Genomic DNA, 13,204 nt, shown 5'->3' with positions numbered 1-13,204 from the left:
CCTCGCGTCCCCCCGTGTCCGCGTCCCCCTCTCCGCGACCACCCCCCCACTCCCTCCGCAGCGCTGACACCACCCCCCCCCGCGCCGCGCGCCGCGCTTAAAGGGGCGATGGCGGCGGGGGGAGGCGGTGGGGACCGCGCTGAGGAGGGAGTGGGGGGTGGTCGCGGAGAGGGGGACGCGGACACGGGGGGACGCGAGGAGTGGGCGATGAGGGGCAGGGGTGGACACAGGGGGCTCAGAGGGACGCGGATGTGACAGGGTGGACGCGGATCCGAGAGGGTGGACGCGGGGAACGCGGGGACACGGAGGCGAGGAGTGGGCACGGACACGGGGGACGCGCGCGAGGGGGTGGGCACGGAGGGGCAAGGACACAGGGGGATGGGCATCCAGGGACGGGGACACACGGGGGATCGTGGACACGAGGGGGTGAATTAAAGGGGCAGTGACACGAGGGGACACGAACACGGTGGTCACGGAGGGACACGAGGGGCTGGACACGGACATGGGGGATACAAGGGGGGGACATGTGGCAGGGTGGACGCGAGGGGATGGGCATGGAGGGACACGGACACGAAAAGGTGGGCACGGACATGAAGGGGTGGACACGGACATGAAGGGGTGGACATGGGAGGGGGGACACAGGGGGACACGGGGGACACAGAGGAACACGGATGTGACAGGGTGGACACGGACGCGAGGGGGTGGACTTAAAGGGGCAGTGACACGAGAGAATGGAGACAGGATGGTCATGGAGGAACATGGATTTGAGAGGATGGACATGGAGGGGCACGAGGGACACAGACACGGGACACAGGGGGACACGGATGTGACAGCGGGGACACAACGGGATGGACACATGCAAGGGGTTGGGCATGCATGGACACGGACACGAGGGGGACACACGGACGGGGATGTGAGCAGGTGGTCACGGAGGGACTCGGACACCAGGGGGCGGCCACGGCCACGGTGTGACACGGGGGGGACACAGGGGGGTGGACATGGAGGGACATGGACCTGGGGAGTGGACGTGAACATGATGCATTCGGGGCACGTGGGACACCGAGTTGCAGACACGGAGGGGGGGCACACCGGGAGGGGGACACCCACCCTGCCAGGGGACACAGACGCAGAGTTGTCGTCCCCCCCAGCCCCGGGGTCCCCTCACACTCGGGGGGGGGTTCCTGTGCTGCCGGGGGGGTCTGTGATCACACGTGGGGGATGTGTGAACCCCCAGCACCCGCGTGTGCAAACGTGCAGCACCGCAGGTGCGGCTGTCCGTGCGTGCCCACGCGTGTGTCCCCCACCCCACGGCTGCTCCTGCGGCCCCGGGGTCACCGGGACACCCAGCCAGTGCCAGGGGGATGCTCAGCACTCCAGGAAAGGACCGGGGGGTCCGGCAGGGGTCAGGGGGTGCTGATTTGAGGGTGCTTCCCCCCTGCCCCCCCCCCGGGGCCGGCTACGCCCTGACAGGGTGACACGGGACAGCCGGACCCGCCCGTTCCTCTTCCCCACACCAGGCAGCAGCGGCCGGAGCGCAGGCGAGTCAGGGTGCTGTGGCTGAGGGGGGGGAAGGGGGGCAGGAAATGCCCTGCTGGGACCCCCAGGAGCTGCCCAGCCCTGGGACAGCGGGAGTGGGACGGCGGCCAGACTGGGCTTCACTGGTTTGCACTGGGAGGGGGAATCCGGTGGGAATGGGGGTCCTGATTCCCGTTTCCCACCAGGCTCCCGGTGCAGTGGAGGGACCATGGGGCTCCCCGCGGCCCCGCTCGTGCTGCTGCTGCTGCTGCTGCGCCCCGTGACCCCCGTGACCCCCGTGTCCACCGTGACCCCCGTGTCCACCGTGTCACCCTGTTGGGCCTTGGTGCCGGACTCTTCCGAAGACCTGAACCTGACCAACAGGAGCCGTGGATGTGCCGAGCTGGACTTGGGGCAGTTCCGCCGGCAGCGCCGGCTGGTGCTGAGACACAACGGCATCGAGGCCCTGAGCCCCGGGTCCCGCCTCGGGCCCGGCATGGAGGAGCTGGACCTGGCGGAGAACCGGCTCCGGGAGCTGCCCGATGGGTTCTTCGACAACGCCACGGCCCTGCGGACCCTGCGCCTGGAGGGGAACCCCCTCCCCGCCGTGCCCCCCGCCGCCTTCCAGCCCACCCTGAGCTCCCTGACCGTGTCCTGCCGCTGCGACGTTCTGGGCACCGTCCTGGCCCCCTGCGCCCGCGCGGGGATCCAGTGCGTCTGCTTCACATCCCACCGGGATTCCTTCAACGTCACGGAATTCCACGGCCGGGAATGCGGGCTCAGCGTGGAGCTGGTGGCCGGGGTGGCCGTGGCGGCCGCTGCGGTGGCCGTGCTGGTGGCCGTGGGCGCTGCCGCGGTTTGGTACCGGCGGAGGAGAGCGGGAGCCCCGGTGGCCGACGTGGGATGGGGGAAGCCGGATCCCGCTGGAAACCTCCGGCAGCCCCGCTACATCAGCCGGGACACCGGCGCCGGCACCGCCGATGTCACCGACGCCCCCGACTACGAGAACGTCTTTGTGAGCCCCGGCACGGCTCCGGCTGCTGCGCAGGGATGGGCACCGGGATGGCAGGAGCAGCGCTACAGGTGAGGCTCCAGCACCGGGAATGGACATTCGGGAATGTTCCATCCCCTCCCGGCTGTGCTGTGCCCTGATGTGTTGTCCCGCCCCATCCCACCTCATCCCTCGCCATCCTGTGCTGCACCTGCCATCCCATCCATCCCTTTCCATGCCATCCCATCCATCCCTTTCCATGCCATGCCATGCCATGCCATGCTATCCTGTCCATCCCATGCCATCCCATTGATCCCCGTCCTGTGCTGTGCCACCCCATCCTGTTCATCCTTTCCATCCCATCCCACCCCACCCCATCCCATCCACGACATTCCCTCCTCACTGAGCCCCTCCTGCCCCCCAGCCCCCAGGTCCTGGTGGATGAGGATTATTTCCTGGAGAGCACGGCCGATCCCGGGGACCAGCCCATCTACGCCAACACCCCGGGCCCCACCGAGGACGTCTACATCATTCCTGACCAGTGAGGGGCCGGGGGGACACTCTCTGTCCCCTGCTGACACCCTTTCCCTGCTGTCCCCCAGCCCGGAGGGGACAGGGCCGGACATCCCCCACAGCCGGGCCCACGCGTGGTTCCCGCACACACATCCTGTGCGGACGCCTTTTGCAGGGGATTTTTTTAACACCCCCTTCCCCGGTCCCCTCCTTCGCCCCAGTTCTCACCCTGGGGCGAGGGCTGAGCTGACATTTCCTCCCGGGGCTGCGGCCACCGACCACAGGGACGCCCCGTGCCGCATCCGCCGGCAGCTGGCACCGGAGTCCGGACCCACACGGAGTCCCCGGGGCCGGCCGGAGGAGCTGGGGCTGGGGCTGGCCGCGGCCTCGGGTTCCTCTTCCCCTTTTGGGGCCGATGGAGAGCTGGGTGCTGGCGGTTGGGGACATCCGGTGCCACCTGCGCCCTCTTTTCCTGCTGAATCCGCCACTCCGGGGAACAAAGAAAAAGCTCTTTCTTTTAATCCTCCTGGTGAGACCCCGAGCTGTTGGGCGCCATGGGGACATGGGGACACCATGGCTTGTCTGGGTGTCCCCCCAGCCCCTGGGAGGCTTCACCGTTCCCCATTAAATGGTTTAATTATCTCTAATTACCTGCATAGCTGTGGTCTGTGGGGAGCCCCGGGCAGGACACGGGGTTTTCCCTGGGGAAAGTCCCTGGAGTTCCCAGGGCACGTGTCCCCAAAACGGAGGGTCCCAAGCGGCCAGGACCCTCAAGGACATGTCCCCAAAGCCTTTGTCCCCAGGGCAGGGGTCTCAAGGGACCAGCACCCTCAAGGACAGGTTTCCAAAGCAGGGGGTCCTAAGGGACCAGGACCCTCAAGGACAGGTCCCCAGAGCCTGTGTCCCCAAAGTGGTGATCCCAAGGGACCAAGAGCCAGGTCCCTCAAGTCCCTGTCCCCAGAGAGGTCACCTCTGCAGCTTGCATCCCTCAATCCCTGGTCCCCAAAGCTCCACCCCAGAGCAGAGATCCCATATTCCACGTGCCCCAAGCCCAGGTCCCCACCAGGAGCTGCTGAGGGACCAGGCAGCCCAGGACACCCCCAGACCACACTGGGAGAGGGGACAGAAAGGAGCTGTGACCAGCAGAGCCGCCCTATCGAGCCATGGGGAGTCCCCTGGGACACGGTGTGTGCCACCAACCTCCGGGGGGGGGTTCCCCCATCCCTTTGGTGCCCAAGGGGTCCCAGGGCTGGAGGCACCTGGACGTGGGGCAATGGCCACATCCCGGCTGGACGTCCCCCGCGGGGGGTCAGGGCTCTGCCCAGCGCCCTTCCCAAGGACACAAACAACTCAAAGGTCTCTGGGAGCAGTGCCCAGGCATTACTCACACACTGGCTCTGGAAAGCCGTGAGGATTTACCAGCAAATCCATATGGAGTCAGATCCCAGGGGAGCTGAGTGTCCGAGGAGCAGGGGTCCAGTCAGAGACCCCTTCCCAGGGGCGCAGGAGGAGCAGCCAGAATCCCTGTTCCAATCACTTTATTCATTATTATTACATCCTCCCGGTTTTATAGAAATATATAAAACAGAAATACTCAAAAACCACTCCCTCTTTCCCCCTCCAAAAAGGATATTTTGCTATAAAATACAATAAGTTAGAAATAAATAACTGGCTTGCATAAATAAGTCTCTGAGCAGAGAAAAGGGTTTGGAGTGGGATGTGGACACCTGGGCACAGACTCTCCATGGCCCATCTGGGGTCTCTTGGGTGGGAAGGATCCACCTGCTCCATCAAATATGGATTTAAATAAGAGAAGAGATGGGGGGATAAGTTGTTGTGGGGGAGAGTTCACAACTGGAGGAGACCCTGGGGCTGAACTGGGCAGCAGAGCCATGTCTGGCATGGAGACATTTGGTGCCACAGGACCTGGATTTTGGGATGCTGATACTGGAGACCCCATGGCTGAGCTCAGTGGTGGATCCAGGGTTGGCGTGGAGTCATTTGGTGCCACGGGATCTGGATTTTGGGACGCTGGAGCTGCCAGGAGTCGGGGTGGCTCTGCCCCACCTGCATGGTGACACATCCTGGTTGGAACTGCCAGCGCTGCCATCAGGCACAGTGGCACCTGGTGACCAGCATGTCCTCGAAGAGGCTGGACACCAGCCTGCCCTCGCTGTTGTAGTGCATCAGCACCATGGGGTTGTAGCTGGCGGGGACGCAGCAGGGCGGGGGGGCGGCCTTGGACAGGGAGTGCACTCGGGATTTGATCTGGGCGTGCATGCTGGCCGGTTTGTAGTTGTGGGGACAGGAGCCCTCGCAGAACCTCATGTAGTAGCTGTTGGGGGCGATGACCCAGTCCGACCAGCCGATGTCCTGGAAGGAGACCTTCAGCGACTTCAGGCAGCACTTCCCATCGCTCTTCCCGCACTCCTCCTCCAGCCCCCGGGCTCTCCTGGCCACCCGGCCCGGGTTCTCCTGGGTTTCCACCTCCAGCACCAGCGTTTCCCCGACGGAGGTGGCCAGGGCGGCTGAGATGTTGGCGGTGAAGTCCAGCTGCAGGCGCAGCGTGGCCTCGGGCCCGGCCACCCAGGGCTGGATGGCTCCTGTCAGGTCCAGGCTCCGGGAATCCCGGTCCAGCTCTTGGCTGCGCAGGAGCTGGGGGGTCCCGCCTGCCCCCCGCAGGGTGTAGATGGTGACCCGCGGTGGCACCGAGGAGCCGGGCAGGGACAGCGACTGCCTGAAGAGTTTCAGCTCCGCCTGCACCACCCGGAGCTGCCGGTGGAAATCCTCGGTGCGGGACAGCAGGAGGTGGTAGCGGTAGGGACCGCGGGGGTCCCGGTGTCCGTGGGAGTCCTGGTGCCCCTCGGGGATGTCCGGCCAGCGCAGCACTGCGGGGACAGAGGGGACAGCTGATGTAAGAGCCAGCAATTCCCCACCAGCCCAGGCTTGGGGCCAGCTCCTGCCAGGCAGCCGAGCCATTGCTTCAGGGATCACCCACATCCTGAGGGATGCTGGAGATTCTTCGCTATGCTCGTCCTCAGAGCCACCATCTCCAGGGACCCCCAGGCTGGAGGGTCTCTGGTGCCAGAGAAGGTGTGCCAGGACCCTTTGGAGTATCCCCATCCCACGCCCCGACTGTCCCCTCCCAGCCCAAGCAGCAGGAGGGGAATATTTCCCTAAATCCCCCCAGATCCAGATAAACCCCCAAACTGGAGCTCAAGCTGGGGATCGAGGGATGGCACCTCCCTTCTTCCCCTCCGTTCACCCCCCAAACCCCTCGAGCGCCACTCCGAGCCCCCCGAGCTGCCGCTGATCAAAGCTTTCATCCCAAATCCCCTGATTTTTTTGTGCTTTTAAGCAAAACGGCTCCAGCGGTGGCTCCTCCCCACTTCCAGGGCAAAGGAAGCAGCGGGATAAGGATGACTGTGGCCACCGTGCTGCATGCCCGGTCATGTCCCGACTGCGGGACACGCTGGGACACACGCGTGTCCCGGGGGGATGAGGGTCGTGGGATGACACGGAGCCACGGCCACTTACAGGTGGGGGTCAGGCGGTGCAGCCGCCGGGTCCTGGACGCGGCTTCCTCCTCCTCCTCCCGGCTCCGGTTCCGCGCCATCTCCGCCACTTGCTGCTGGTAGAGCCGCTGCGCTCTCTGGATGCTCTCCTGGTCCAGCTGGCGCCGGATGACGGGGGGAGCCGGCATTCCCAGCCGCTCCAGGATCTCCTTTTTGACGGCTTCCAGCTGGAACCTGTCCTGGTCCCACGTGTGGGGCCGGGAATCCACGGCGGAGAGGAGCAGCAGGAGCCGGAGGCAGGTGAGTGCGGCCCCGACGCCCCGCAGCGCGTTCGGCATCGCTCTCCTCAGCATCCTGCAGAAAACCGGCGGCTTCAGGGCAGGATTTGTTCCCAACTCTCGTGCAAAGGCTGGATGTGCTGCTGCCGGCGGTGCTGCCAGGGGGATGAATGAAGAGCTCAGGACCTGACTTTATAGAGCCGAACTTTGCCCGCCCTCTGTCCCCCCTCCCGGAGGGTGACGCCGGAGCGAACTCCCCGCAGGAATCTTTCCTCTCCTCCTGGGATTTCCAACAGGAGCTCCGACAGGGCTGGAGCCGGGTGATTTACAGCTGCGGAGATAAAAAACTGTGGAATACTCCTTCTCAGACACGAACACTTCCCTTCCACCTCCCGTTTTCCCTACGGAGCGCACGGCTCCCGGAATCCCCCTCACCTCCAGCAGCCGGTGCTGGCGGAGCGGGGTGATGGAGAGGGGATGATGTGCGAGGCAGGAGCGCTGCAGGAAGCATTCCAAGCGCGGATTTCCCATCCTTACATCCTCCGCCACCTCCCCTGGCCGCCACCTCGCGGGTCGGGTCGCTGTTATCGCACGGGGCTTATCCGCCCCTTCCCAAAATCCCAGCGGAGCGGGGATGGGGCAGGGAGGCGGCAGCTCGTGCCGGGCGCGTGGCCGGAGCCGGGAAAGGATCAGCACCGGACCTTGTCCCACCGGACAGGTGCGGCCGGGGGATGGGCTCATCCCGAGCCTGGATCCTTCTGAAGCAACAGCGGCCGGGGTTACGTCATCCCAAACGGAGCCAGTCGGGACGGAGCCGTGCACGCCGGGTGGCACCGATCCAGCGGGGCCACGTGTGCCGGGCAGCGCCGTGCCAGAGCGGGGCTGGGCAGGAGGAAACGCAGAGTGCGAACAAGCCTCGGGGACCACCACAGCACCACCCCTCTCCCAGCTCCTCCTCAGGGATGCTCGGACCGTGAGCAGAGGGATGAGCAGCTCCCGGTGGGATGAGGAGACGGGCAGGTCCTCCCAGTGCAGGCCGGGGCAGGCGAGGCCATTCCCAAACGTGCTGAAGTTGATCCAAGCGCCTGGTGCTTGGCCGTGCTCCCGCCAGGGAAGAACGTGCAGTGATCCCGTGATTTACGGCTGTTTATCCCCCGCTCCTCCGCGGGACTCGGCTCCAGCCTCGCTCCGGCTTCTCTCACCCCGCTTCTCAAGGGGTTGCCTGAGGCAAAGCCGAGACCGAGTGTTTCACCCTAAAACACGGGAAAGGAGAAGTTTGTCAGGATGACAGGGTCACGTTGAGGGGATTGCCCCGGCCCTGGCTCCACTGCCCTGCTCCGGATCCGTCCTTGCAGCGGGATGGGTGAGGAGGAGCAGGAGCCCATCCAGACCCCCTCCCTATTTCACTGCTTTTTCCCTTCCCAGAGCATCCAGCTTGGAGGGAAATCCCATGTGTGGCTCCCAGGGAAACTTCATCCCATGTGGATTTGGGCACCATGAGTGGGACATCACCCATCCCTCCAGCAGCTGGGCAGGGAAGAACTCCCCTCCTGGAGCACCTTCCCACAAGGAATTCCCAGAGCCCCAAGCCCACTGCGATCCCTCTCCCAGGGATTTTATCAGCCGGGGTGATTGCAACCCTCCAGCCCCCCAAATCCAGGGAAAAAAGGAGAAGGAGCATCACCCCAGGAGGACACAAGGGCAGAACCACCACGCCATTCCCTCCCCTCTGGACATCTCCATGCCCACGGCGGGCACCAGCCCAGCCACCAGCCCCCTCCACCGTCCCCACGGTGCCAAATGTGCTGATCCAGAGTTGAACCGGAGCCCTCGGCATGTCCGGGTGCAGGAAGAGGCCCTGACCTCTCTGGTGACATTGAGCAAGACCCGGCAGAAACCCCGGAATCCCAAAGTTCTGCTTTTGCAATGGATTTTCTGCCCGTGGGCGCGAGCCCCACATCCAGGAGTGACGCATTCCAAGAGCATCAAAGTTTGCTGGAGCCGGATGTTTTCCCCTGAAAGGCGCCAGCAGTGGAAGCCAGAGATTTACAGTCCAGCAAGGGCTATAAAAGAGGGATTTTGGGAGCAGTGGTTTGAATCCTGAGCGAGGATGATGAAATGTCCCGGCGTGTCCTCACCAGCCTGCAAGAGGGGATTGCGCAGCCCCCGCATCCCACGTTTCCTCGTCTCTTCCTGGACACATTCGTTGGAAGGTCAGGTTAATCCAGTGCCTCTTCCCAGCAGGACAAAGGTTCCTCTCCAGTTAACGCATCCCACGTGGATCCCTCATCTCGGCACAGCTCTCCTGGCAGGGATCTAGAGCAGGGATGCCCAGGGGATTGCTGTTCCCAGGGACCTCAGAGCAGCTGGGGTGGGCTGAGGGTGAGGAGGATCCAACTCTGGGACAGCTCAGATTGTGCACAGCTGAGCCTGGAATGGTGTGGAAGTGTCCAAGGCCGGGTTGGATGGGGTTTGGAGCGACCTGGGACAGTGGAAGGTGTCCCAGCCCATGGCAGGGGGTGGAACAGGATGGGTTTTAAGGTCCCTTCCAACAAAACCATTCCGTGATTCTGAATAAATGATGTTTTTCCCTTCTCCAGATGCTGGTGGTTGGTGGGGAGCATGGTGAAGACACAGAGCAGGGGGCTCCAGAGGGCTTCAATTTGCCCAAAAGCAGGAAATTCCCCGCAGCTACCCGAGCTGGCAGAAAGTTCGGGGTTTTTTGCAGAGTTCCTTATCACGAGTGGCAAGAGGGGAAGTGCTGCCTTCCAGATTTTGGGGCTATCAGTTCCTCACAGCTGTTGAGCAAGGGATCCCAACAAAAAGTGCCCAGAAACCCCTGGGAATTGGTGGCATCACCCTGGGACCAGCAGAGAGGGATCAGGTTCTTCCCACATCCCACAGGACCTCAGTGCTCCCCAAAACCACTCAGGCTGAGCAAGTTGGATGCTGGAGGGAGGATATTCCCTGGAAAAAAGGCAATTTGTGCTTTCCCATGGCATTTTGTCAACCAAAGAAGGGAAGAGCAGCCCGGCTGCTGCCACCACATGGAGCTCCAAGCAGCCCTTAGGGCTTGGCCTCGAGGGAAGTTGGACCAGGGATCACTGGGGGTGAGAAATCCCTTGGTGAAGCAGAACCCCAGGTGGGGTTTGCTCCACCCCATCTCTTTTCAGGTCTGGAAAAGGGCACGGAGGGATGGGAGACAGGGCTGTCCCTCGGCTGCCAGCGTGGGATGTTTGGGAAGCCGCAGCCCGTGTTTTCCCAGCGCTGGCCGCTGTCATGATGAATCGGCAGAGTGGACGCTGCGGTGACCTTTGGATGTTTCTAAATCAAAGACAACCAGGACGGGTCAGGCGAGCAAAAAGCAGCTTGTGCCCCATCACAGCAGGAATCACATTTTTCTCCCTTTGCTGTGAGTTTACAGCATCTCCCAAAAATGAGACTTCTGCTCCACTTGGACAAAGACATTCCTGCCTCGGCTGCACCCGTGGTCAATGATTAACTCGGATTCCCAGCCCCCTCAGCCCGGGAAGTGCAGGAAATGCCTCTGATCCAACCACCAAAAATGGAAATCTGGCTTGGGAAGTCCTCACCCACCCCACAATCACCTTCCTCTCAGACATGCTGCTGCTTTTGGCACCAGGATATTCTCTGCTTCCCAAGGGGAGCATCTTTCCTGGATGGGCTCCCTGGACAGGGAATTCCAGGGAGGGTCTGTGCTCGGCTGAGGATGATTTTCAGCTTGCAGACATTAAATAGAATCCCTTGAGAGCATCATGGAGCTGGACTTCCTGACCCTTGTGGGTCCCTTCCAGCTCAGGATACTCAGGACGAGGATATTCAGGATCATCAGCAGGGAACAAGCTCAGCCTGGGCAGGATTGATGTGATGGTTCAAAAGCAGCTTTTCCACAGTGGGAGCATCTTCCTGTCCAATCTCACCCTTCCAACGTGCCAAAACAGCCCTTTCCCTCCATTTCTGGTGTAGGTCCAGGAGGAAATCCCAGGCCTGTGATCCCTTGGGATGGTGGTGCTGAGCACAGCAACGAAGCTCAAGGCTCCAAGGGAGACAGATGAACTCTAAATCTTTCCTCCAAAAAGCTTTCCTCTAAATCTTTCCTCCAAAAAGCACTGAGCAGGGGGAAAAAATGGATGGAGGCAACCAAACCCAACCTGGGCACATCCCAGAGCAGCATCTCTTTTACCAGGGAAACCCTCAGGACATAATAAAAGGGAAGCACGACCCAGAAAGCTCCTTAAAACTGTAGGATTTTAAGTGTGGATGCTTTAAATGATGGGAAAAATAGATAAAAGAAACCAAATCCAACCCGGGCACATCCCAGAACAGCATCCCTTTTATCAAGGAAGATGCTACAAGAGAAGTCCAACCCCAAAACATCCTTAAAAATGTAGAATTTTAAGCGCCCGGATGGTTTTTGAAGCACAAGGCGCAATTTTGGATGAGGAATGAGGATGGAAGCTGCTGGAGAAATCGGGGAAGTCACTGTCAGTCCGACCTCCAGATGAAATAAATGTACTTAGCTGTGAACCCGGACACGGCTCAGGCTCCACGTGCCCATCAGGAGGGAATTAGTCACCGGAGCGTGACTCGGGAAAGGGCTGTGTACACAGGGCACGTCGCTCCCGCACGGAGCATCCACGGCAGCGGGAAGCAGCTGGAGAGAAGCAGCACGGAGAGATTTTCCCCCAGGCTGGAGCCGTGGTGCCGGCTGGGAACCGGCCAAGAAAATCCCGTCCCGCAGCAGAGGTTGTTGGAGAGTATCCATCTGCATCTCCCGGACCCAGGCACTGCCAGGCAGCAGGGAAAGGCACCGTGAGGAGCCGTGGAGTGGGGAAACGCTCAGCCAGAGCACCATCCCTGGCACGGGAAGCTCATCCTGGGAATTCTGCGCCGCGCCGGGAGCGTGTCCATGCTCAGGCACCCATCCCAGGGGGTGGGAGGCAGCGGATCCTGCCCTGGGATGTGCCCTGGGACATGCCCTGGGACGTGTCCACACACGCCTCACCGAAGGCAGCCAGGGCAGGAAATTCCAGCCATTCCCCTGCCCCAGAGCCGCAGCTGCGAGGTTTGGGTGGAAGCTCTGGGGAGCCCTCGGGCAGCACCTTTGCCGGAGCTCGGCTTTGATTTGCAAGCTGGGAAAACACGGAGAGGGAGCAGCCTGCCAGATGGACGCTGCCCAAAAATCCCACCTCGTTCAGGAAGGGGTGGAAGGAGTTGGGGAGGAGGAAAGAATGGGAGCGGAGAAGAAGAAAGGAGTAAAATCCACGAGGAGCCAGGTCACCAAAGGGATCTTCTGCACGAATCTCCGCGTCTCCGCCAAGGAATCCATCGGGATGCTCCATGAGGAGCCTCCTCACATGGACAAAACCTTGGATCTGTTCCTCCGGAGGGTTCTGTTTGTAAAATGACCTCAACGAGCACATGACTTACCCGAGGTGTGACATCATCCCGGGAACACCGTGCAGGAAAAGCTTCTCACCTTATAAAGGGAATTAAAAGGGGAGTGAAATCATCAGGGTTGGCTCAGTGGCCGCTCCAAGGAGCTCAAATCCCGGCTCACCTGTGAGGGACACCCCAAACCTCCCGGTGCCGGCGTGTGCCGGGTGTTGGTTGGTGGGTGGAATAAAAGCTCCATCTCCAAGAAACGGATGGAGAGCTCAGCAGGATCACCATGGCAGCCCAGGGAAAAAAAAAACCCAAAACCCATTCTTAGAATTCGGGCATAAAGAAGACGGAAGAAAAGCAGGGATTCCAGAGGAACGGTGAGGTTTTCCATTCTGGTCCCTGCTCCAGACGCAGAGCACCCGGAGCAGGGGCATGGACCACGGCGTGACCTCCCTGAGCCCCCAACCACGAGGTACCCCAGGTTTGGTCTGGGTTTTAATTACCTTGGGTAATGAATCCAACTCCATCCTGCTCCGCCTGGATCCCGTGGAGCCGCTGCCGACGGGTGACACCAACAGCCGTCACAGGGTTGTGCCGCTGTCCCTTCCCGGTGACACTCCCTGTCCTGCCACCTCCGCCACACCAGGAAAGTGGGGACCAGGAGAAGCCCCCAGGACCTTGCTGGAGCTGTGGAGGGGTTGTAGCCTCCAGCTGTCCTGGATCAAGCAGGAATTCTGCAGTGTTGCACCCTCTTGGATCAACGTGGAGCCGTCCAGGTGTTGCACCTGCTCCATGTCCTGCATCCCTCTGGATCTGTGCAGGGGTCACAGCCTCCCCATTTCCTGTCGCACCCTCCCCGTGTCCCGGATCAAGCTGGAGCTGTGCAGGGATGGCACCTCGGCCGTGTCTGGTGTGACACCGAGCACAGTGCGCCTGGATGGCAGCACCATCTGGTGGCACCAGCCCTCCCAGCCAGCCCAGTTTGC

At 61.9% G+C, this 13,204-nt stretch overlaps 2 protein-coding genes across 4 annotated transcripts; one reads left to right on the top strand and one right to left on the bottom strand.

The window, feature by feature from the left end:
• The first annotated feature begins 1,115 nt into the window (after positions 1–1,115).
• On the top strand, positions 1,116–3,666 carry LOC121662828 (leucine-rich repeat-containing protein 25-like). The gene is made up of 3 exons (XM_042024438.1): positions 1,116–1,538; positions 1,722–2,598; positions 2,931–3,666. Exons 2-3 carry the CDS (start codon positions 1,745–1,747, stop codon positions 3,049–3,051), a joined length of 975 nt encoding a protein of 324 aa, XP_041880372.1. The 5' UTR covers positions 1,116–1,538; positions 1,722–1,744; the 3' UTR covers positions 3,052–3,666.
• Positions 3,667–4,764: 1,098 nt separating this feature from the next.
• GDF15 (growth differentiation factor 15) lies at positions 4,765–13,122 on the bottom strand. Of its 3 annotated transcripts, XM_042024435.1 has the most exons (5): positions 12,394–13,122; positions 12,264–12,312; positions 7,248–8,065; positions 6,557–6,967; positions 4,765–5,907 (listed from the first exon to the last, which is right to left on the bottom strand). In XM_042024435.1, the coding sequence occupies exons 3-5, from the start codon at positions 7,321–7,323 to the stop codon at positions 5,129–5,131; spliced, it is 1,266 nt and encodes a 421-aa protein (XP_041880369.1). In that variant the 5' UTR covers positions 7,324–8,065; positions 12,264–12,312; positions 12,394–13,122; the 3' UTR covers positions 4,765–5,128. The 3 variants fall into 3 exon arrangements, with proteins under 3 accessions (XP_041880369.1, XP_041880370.1, XP_041880371.1); XM_042024436.1 differs by lacking the exon at positions 12,394–13,122 and having other exon boundaries at positions 12,264–12,370; XM_042024437.1 differs by lacking the exons at positions 12,264–12,312; positions 12,394–13,122 and having other exon boundaries at positions 6,557–7,143; positions 7,248–7,338.
• Positions 13,123–13,204: the final 82 nt, after the last annotated feature.

The sequence above is a fragment of the Corvus kubaryi genome, unplaced genomic scaffold (genome assembly GCF_017639235.1).
Source record: "Corvus kubaryi isolate FWS band 111438036 unplaced genomic scaffold, C.kubaryi_AGA036_p1.0 37262, whole genome shotgun sequence".
Lineage (NCBI taxonomy): Eukaryota > Metazoa > Chordata > Aves > Passeriformes > Corvidae > Corvus > Corvus kubaryi.
Note: the sequence above shows the minus strand (reverse complement) of the source record. Positions and strands in the feature narration are given on the sequence as shown.

Coding starts and splice junctions, on each gene's coding strand:
- LOC121662828 (XM_042024438.1), top strand. CDS start 1,745: ATGGGGCTCCCCGCGGCCCCGCTCGTGCTGCTGCTGCTGCTGCTGCGC. Junction 2,599..2,930: donor TGGCAGGAGCAGCGCTACAG/GTGAGGCTCCAG, acceptor CCTGCCCCCCAG/CCCCCAGGTCCTGGTGGATG.
- GDF15 (XM_042024435.1), bottom strand. CDS start 7,323: ATGCTTCCTGCAGCGCTCCTGCCTCGCACATCATCCCCTCTCCATCAC. Junction 6,968..7,247: donor GCCAGCACCGGCTGCTGGAG/GTGAGGGGGATT, acceptor TCCCCCTGGCAG/CACCGCCGGCAGCAGCACAT. Junction 5,908..6,556: donor GCACCGCCTGACCCCCACCT/GTAAGTGGCCGT, acceptor CTGTCCCCGCAG/TGCTGCGCTGGCCGGACATC.